Consider the following 7,365-nt stretch of genomic DNA (forward strand, 5'->3'; position numbering starts at 1 on the left):
GCGCGGAAGGGGCCAACACTAAGGAGGAGGGCTTCTTTAATCCTCGAGAGAGTCAAGTGTTTTTGATGTAAATGTCTCTGAACACATTTCCCACATGATCAACCCGCACGGTCTTATCTTCGGATGACTCAGGCTGAGGGTCGAAGCGTCGGCAGTCGTTTCAGTCGTCTTTATCGTAACCTTCTCATAGCCTCCACGTGGACTCCGTTGTCCAGGGACCACGCAGCTGCGTCTGGGAGCGGGAGGCAACTGTGCCCACCCGCGGCGACCCCTGAGTCCTGCACTCGGTCTCCCCCTTTGGCCACGGCTTGCACACCCATCGCGACAGACCACTCCATGACACAGCTCACCCCGTTGCCTCGCTCAGCGCTCTGCAGGGGATGCCCCGGACAGCTGCCCGCCCTGGAGCCATTAGCACCCATTCCTTGGAACTGCCCTCCGACCTCGGTCCAGGGGGTGATGGGGTCTCCCAGGAGTTTAAATAATAATTCTAGCTAATATTCACTGGTGCCATGCACCAGGCACCGTATATTCAGTAACCCACTTAATCACAGCAGCTCTCTGGGGTAGGTGCTGACAGATGAGGAAACAGGCAGGCAGGGTTTCACAAGGTGGTAATACAGTCTCAAGATCCGGTGCATCAGGGTCCGAGCCCGTGAAGTCAGACTCTTTACCTTCTTATCTGCCACGCTATCTTTCCTCCATTTGCTCATCCCGACCTCTGTCTGGCCGAGGTTCACTGAAGGTCAGCAGTGGGCCTGCCCCAGCTGGGAAAGAGTCCTCCGTCTGCATATTTAAAATTCAAACAACATGTGCAAAGGCTGGACAGAGATACCCCATGGCAGGTCCCGGCTGCGCAGACAGGGACAAGCATCTTCCCTCCCCCTGCCTGAGCAGCGGAGCAAGCCCCCCACCAGGACGGTGGTACAGACAGACCCCACGAGGCAGGGCACACATGGCAAGAAGGCCCATGGTGCTAGCGGCCAGCCCTCCCCCGCCCCCCAGCGGCACTGCCACCCTCCCTTCCACGGCACCTCCAGAACCTGGGCCACGTGAACACCCCCGAGAGGCCCAAAGCAGCGAAGTCTGAGTGCCCCTTGGCAGAAGTCACTAAAGAGAAGAATCACGCTCAGCCACAAGCCACAGACAAAGATGTCCTGCGAAGCCATCAGCTGTGCCTGCTAACTGCTTTCCTTTGGGAAAATCGTGTATCAGAATTTTTTTTTTTTAATTCTGTGTCTACTCTGCTGTGTTCTAAGCACTGTCTTGGTCGCCCCTTGGGCCATCTAGCACTGCTTGTGTGTTGATGACAAATCCTGCTACCTCACTGGAGGCGGTGGTCCCTCCTGGCTTTGGCCCCTCAGCTGGAACTTCCCGGGGGACTGAGGAGACATGTGGGGGGAACTCCCCCGCCCCATGGCCCCATGCTGAGCCTGCAGGTACAGTGGCCACTTGCCACCAATTATAAAAGCGTTCTAGGCTATGTTTTCTTTTAAGTTGAACACAGGTCTTTCAGAAATGTGCTTTCCTTAAGACATATTCAATGAGAGTTTTTAATTATATCTTCGCAGAGAAGAAAGAGAACGTGAGCCGGAAACCATTGTAAAACGCTGCAGAACAGCGTCCCCAGGTCACCCGACACATACACAGCATAAGGAAAGCCCCGTTGCAAGGGGTGAACTCCACCAACCTCTCTGTGTCCCTTTCCCAGGGCCACCGTCACCAAGTGCCACAGACCAGGTGGCAGACACAGCAGGAATGTGTTCTCTCCCAGTTCTGGATGTTAGAAGGTCAGCATCAAGGTGTCCTCAGCGCCATGCTCTCTTGAAGCCTCCAGGGTAGCATCTGTCCCACATTCCTTGGGCTTCTAGTGTTGCCATCCTTGGTGTCCTTGGCTGGTAGGCATGTCGCTTCAACCTGTCACCACACGGTATGTCCCCACGTGTCCTCACACGGTCTTGCCTCTGTGTGTCTGTCTCTGCATCTCTCCTCTTCTTACAAGGACATCTGTCACATTGGATGAAAGCCCTCGCTAATGACCTCAACTTATTTGCTTCTGCAAATCAGGTCACTTCACAAGTACAGGAAGGTGAGGACCTCAGTGTATCATTTGGGCGTAATAATGTCCAAACTATCCTCACCTTGTCCCTGCCTAGACCCCCAACTCCGAGTGGGAACCCAAAGCCCCTCCTGTCCTGTTCCCACTAACCCTGCGGGCCCGGCTTTTCCAGTGCTCGCGCTCACCTGGCTTAACAAGTTAACGTCCGTGGTCTCAGGCTCTTTCCTTCGACTTTCCTCCCATCCCAAACTCTACCTATCAGCCTTTAAGATGCCATATAGGATTGTGGAAATCTCTTAGGGCTCCATCTCACTTCTGAGTCATGCATAGCCACTTTCCATACTGAATTTTTGTTGGTAAAGGTGTTTAGTAAAGGAGCTCTCACAGCCTGGGCGAGGCAGATCCCCTCGTTTGGGAGTATCCTCCCCTGGTTCAGACCCACTGTGTATTCCTTTGTCCTGCACAGACATGCACACCAGTGGCCCTCGGGCATACCCTAGTTTTCCGGATCTTGAACAGACCTGCAGGAGAGGTGTTGAGTCTCTATCTGTAGCATGAACAGGTGCACACAGACCAGGGCCCCACATCAGCTATGAACAAGGCTCACACTGAGGTTGCTCTTGCTGTGTCTCCTTCACAGGAGTAAAGCTTCATGCATCCAGGACATGCATGAGTCCTGGCTTTCCTGGTGACCCTGAACCAGGAGGAGCTTGACATCTGCAACTGTGGCTCCTGGTGGGGTGGACTCCTCCCCTGGAGGTGTGAAGAGCTGTCACTTTGTTTGACAATTTTATGCCTTATCTTGCCTCCGAAACTTGAAGTGCATTCAGGATACAAGATCTTTAATGTGACCGTTCAAAAGTTGCTCGTGGATATATGTGGGTTCTGATGTGTTTATGGAATCAATGAACAACTGAATTATTTTCTCTGTGTGACATATCAAACAATTTGATTTAATGCTATTACTCAGTGAACTATTTGGGCATCTTAGAGCAGCTAAAGCTGGAGGCCGGCGTGGAGAGGATCAAGGTCTCACAGGCAGCTGCAGAGCTTCAGCAGTACTGCATGCAGAATGCTTGCAAGGATGCCCTGCTGGTAGGTGTTCCAGCTGGAAGCAACCCCTTCCGGGAGCCCAGATCCTGTGCTTTATTCTAAAGACTGTAAGGAAGAAGCTCACTGAGGAATGCTTTTAAGTGCAAAGTAATGAATAACTAACTGCCTCCAAGTCTCAAGAAAACACTTTTCTCCAGCCAAATGACTCTTATATATTTCAGACCTTTCCTTGGCCTGGTCCTATAGCCAAAATTTTATAGAAATTGATGAGTTTCTACTCAGATAAGGAAACTGGATGAGGGGGAAGACTTTAGATAATAATGGCCAGAGTCTTTTGGTAAAGTGCTTTTATATTTAAGACAAACAAAAATGTTACCACCAAATACACCTCTTTCATAAGCAAATTACTAGTGTTTCTATTCCTGGAATATTGTTTGTTTTATTTACTGGACGTTTACATTTTGGGAAGGCAAACATTTTTGTTTGTTAAAAAATTGAATATTTGTAATTTGTTGTTCCTAAGATTTTTATACCATAACAAAACTTGATCTTTTCTCCTGAATTTACAGTTTCTAAATGAAGACAAGCAAGTATAAAACTGGGGGAAGAGTAGACTTTGTTAATCAAATGCTGTCTTGATTTTTCTAAATGAGAAGATTCTTACATTTGTAACACTAAACATAGGAGCTGTTTCTTAGCAAACTCATTTGGAAAGATTCCTGTTGTGTTTTATATTAGATTGCCCCATCCAGTGTATGAAGCAGATTTGGTCTTTGTTTTCTTAAGTTCCTCTACTTTATAGTTGTAGTTATACTTAAAACAACAACAAAAAAAAAAACTACATTATTTCATGTCTTTAAAAAAATGTGTTCTTTCAAACATTACAAATGAGTAAAAACAAAATCATGTGAAAATACAACCTACATAAATTCTTCATGTCACAAGTGTTTTATTTTGATGATGTGCCTTTGATTTAATTTGGAACACTTTTAAAAGGGTATTATGTGTTTGTAAAAATCTTTGATGAGCTTGGAAATAAAATTTCTGCTTAATTCATCATTTTCTATGATAGCAAAAAAAAATAAAAATAAAAATAAAAAAAATAAATAAATAAATAAAATGTTCCAGCATACGTTAGGGTAATGGCGACTTTTGTGCGCATGCCCCACTGTGCTGGGCTGCTTCATTTCCAGCCCCGCATTGTGATGAGCGCCTGTCACTTGGCTAATCCCCGAGGCTTGTCCTGAAGACCACAGGGAGCTCAGCTGCTGGGCTTAGGAGAGAGAAGAGTAGGCCAGGACCCTGAAGGAATGGGGTGGGGAGAATGAGCCTTGGAGAATGAGGCTTAGAGGCATCCAGCCTCTCCCATGATGTCCAGAGGCAGACGGTGGTGACAGCCTGGCCTCCACAGGTGGACGGTGACCAAAGCAGGGATGGTCACAGGAGTCAGCATGAGTCACAGCACAGTGGCCCCTAGGCCAGTGATTGTAGGAGGCACGACTCCCACCACAATCCCCTGAACTCCTCCTGTGGCCAGACAGTTACCACCACACGTGTGCTCTGTTCTCTCTTCCCCTCACACGACCAGGCCCTGGGACTTGCTGTGCTCACCGAGTTCTCGGTGTGTGTCACTTTGGGGTAAAAACTTGCAGTGGGCCCTGAAGAGGGCTGATTCCTCGGGCACCACGCGGGGCGGGGGGGGGGGGGGGGGGGGGGAAACAGACCTTGCCCCTGATGAGGGAGCCGGAGGCTGGCTGAAGACAAAGCAAAAGCTGTAATGTGTGGGACATTCCTCAGGAACCCCTGACTGCCGTAAGGGAGAAACAAATAGTTAACTTGCAGAGATCACAATCCTGCGAGACAGGAATTTCCCAACTATCTTGATGCTAATGGCTTGCTAAAAGACAACAGTGGTCTTCCGGCACCTCGTAGGCCCTCTTTAGCATATGAAGCCTCCGTTGAAACCTCCCTTTCCCTCACCTTCCCCCAACCGCTGAGTACACAACCTGCCATCCCTCACAGCCCGGGGCAGCAGCTCTTCCTGCCCATGGGTCCTGTCCCCGTGCTTTAATAAACCACCATTTTGCACCAAAGATGTCTCAAGAATTCTTTCTTGGTCATCGGCTCCTCAGCCCACCGAACCTCACCTAGGTTCTAGAACTTCATCACTCCAGTGTAAACCGAGCCTCCATACACATGTGCACATATCCATGCAGACAGCACAGCTGTGGGGTTGTTTTCCTAAGGGGAACAATTAGGAAACAAAATATCTGATAATGAAAATAAGGTTGGAGAGACTACCTTTATTGATTCTCACAGCACTTCTGTAAAGAGGGTGCTGTTGGGACCTTCCTTTAATAAATAAGAAGCATCAGCACAAAGATGTTGATACACTCACCCGGGGTCCAGTGAAATATGTCAGGTGCAAACACAGCCTGCGGGTTCCTCTGCACTGCGCTGGCATAGGGAACAGCAGAGAGCCTGGAAGGCCCCACGTGCTGGTCCTGGGTCTGGGGAACTGGCATTTCCCTTTGCAAATTTATTCTTTCTTCACTGAGACACTCAGAAGATGCGAGAACATATGCAGTGAAAGAGAAGAGGGACCGTGAGTAGGACAGTGAGCAGCACGGTGGTTTCTGTGCCGATGCTCACCAGCCACAGGCAGATGCAAATACCCAGGGCACGTGTCTGTGCCCACAGAGAAAAGCCCACCTCCCTTAGCATGAAGCTCCCTGCTCGGCACACTCCTTGCCTCCCTCTGAGCTTCGTGAACTTCACCGGGTTTCAGCTGCTTTCTTCCTTTCGGTCCCTACTGTGGGATGGGGGTGGGGGCGGTATTAAAGTTTGAATGGTTTCTTAGCTCTGTTTCTTTTTTTCCCTTCTGGGAAGATTTCCTGCATAAATGATGTCTCAAAAAGTTCGTTTCCAGAGGCTTGTTTTTCTTTAAAAAAAAAAAGAAAGAAAGAAAGAAAGAAAAGCCTAGAGATTTTTCTGTGCAGACTTAACGTCTGAAACACACCCAGTTCCCTCTCCCGAATAGTTTCCTCTGTACGTTTCTCCATGTGGGTTTTATTTCCAATGGAGCCAGTGTTGCCACAGGCCAGACGGGGCCCTTTCAGAGCCTGTTCTAGAGGCCAGGGGTGTTTCTACAGGTTACAGACGGAGAGAAAGCATGTTCCCCACCCAAACCCTTGCTAGAGCTCTCTCTTTTTTCAGACAAATTGGGTTTTTATAGGTTCCCCTGCATACAAAAGATGGTCTTGGATTCTCTGCTATAGATACAGAAACTTCTACATAAACCATGCATTACCATCAGATAAAGCTCTGGATCCCTTGGAGCATGGCCACTGAGAGAGCACCACTGTCCACCGATTTCTCTTACCTTGGGTTCTTGCCCAGCAGAAGAACTGGGCACGCTCATGTCAGCAAGAAAAAGAACCTAGAATATGGGATGTATTAAGCTTAATATGGGAGACTGGAAGGAATGAGCACTTTATTTGCTTAAGGCAACTTAGGGACACCTGATACTAATAAATGAAATCAGGCTGAACAGTATTTAAAACAACCATACAAATTGGAACACGCTCATCTAGTCCACAGAACAAGAAGAAAGTCCAGAAGTCGGCAATAAATAAACTGAGTAAACTCAGTCAGTCATTTCAATTCCCTTTTTGTAAGATATTCATGAAAATTGGATTTTTGGAGGATCTCCATGAGGTTTCACTTTTTTATTTTTTTTTAAAGATTCTATTTATTTATTTGACAGAGAGAAATCACAAGTAGATGGAGAGGCAGGCAGAGAGAGATCGAGGGAACCAGGCTCCCTGCCGAGCAGAGAGCCCCATGAGGGACTCGATCCCAGGACCCTGAGATCATGACCTGAGCCGAAGGCAGCGGCTTAACCCACTGAGCCACCCAGGCACCCCCGAGGTTTCACTTTTTTAAAACTCAAATTCAAATTAGTTAACGTATAGTGTATTATTAGTTTCAGGGGTAGGATTTAGTGACTCATCAGTTGTGTGTATCAGCCAGCACTCATTATATTAAGTGCCCTCCTTAAAGTCCATCGCCAATTAAACCATTCCCCCCACAACCTCCCCTCCAGCAACCCTCAGTTAAATATCCCAATAAACATGGATGCAAAAATTTTCAACTAGATACCAGCTAATCAGGGGACACCTGGATGGATCAGTCGGTTAAGCATCTACCTGAGGCTCAGATCATGATCCCAGGATCCTGGGATGGAGCCCAGA

At 48.1% G+C, this 7,365-nt stretch overlaps 1 protein-coding gene across 1 annotated transcript; it reads left to right on the top strand.

The window, feature by feature from the left end:
- The first annotated feature begins 380 nt into the window (after nt 1-380).
- LOC132018736 (guanine nucleotide-binding protein G(I)/G(S)/G(O) subunit gamma-10-like) lies at nt 381-4,168 on the top strand. Its single transcript, XM_059401598.1, has 2 exons — nt 381-456; nt 3,030-4,168. The coding sequence occupies exons 1-2, from the start codon at nt 381-383 to the stop codon at nt 3,212-3,214; spliced, it is 261 nt and encodes an 86-aa protein (XP_059257581.1). The 3' UTR covers nt 3,215-4,168.
- The last annotated feature ends 3,197 nt before the right edge of the window (nt 4,169-7,365 follow it).

Source organism: Mustela nigripes, chromosome 5, assembly GCF_022355385.1.
Source record: "Mustela nigripes isolate SB6536 chromosome 5, MUSNIG.SB6536, whole genome shotgun sequence".
NCBI classification, from domain to species: Eukaryota; Metazoa; Chordata; class Mammalia; order Carnivora; family Mustelidae; genus Mustela; species Mustela nigripes.

Coding starts and splice junctions, on each gene's coding strand:
- LOC132018736 (XM_059401598.1), top strand. CDS start 381: ATGCCCCGGACAGCTGCCCGCCCTGGAGCCATTAGCACCCATTCCTTG. Junction 457..3,029: donor CTCCGACCTCGGTCCAGGGG/GTGATGGGGTCT, acceptor GCTATTACTCAG/TGAACTATTTGGGCATCTTA.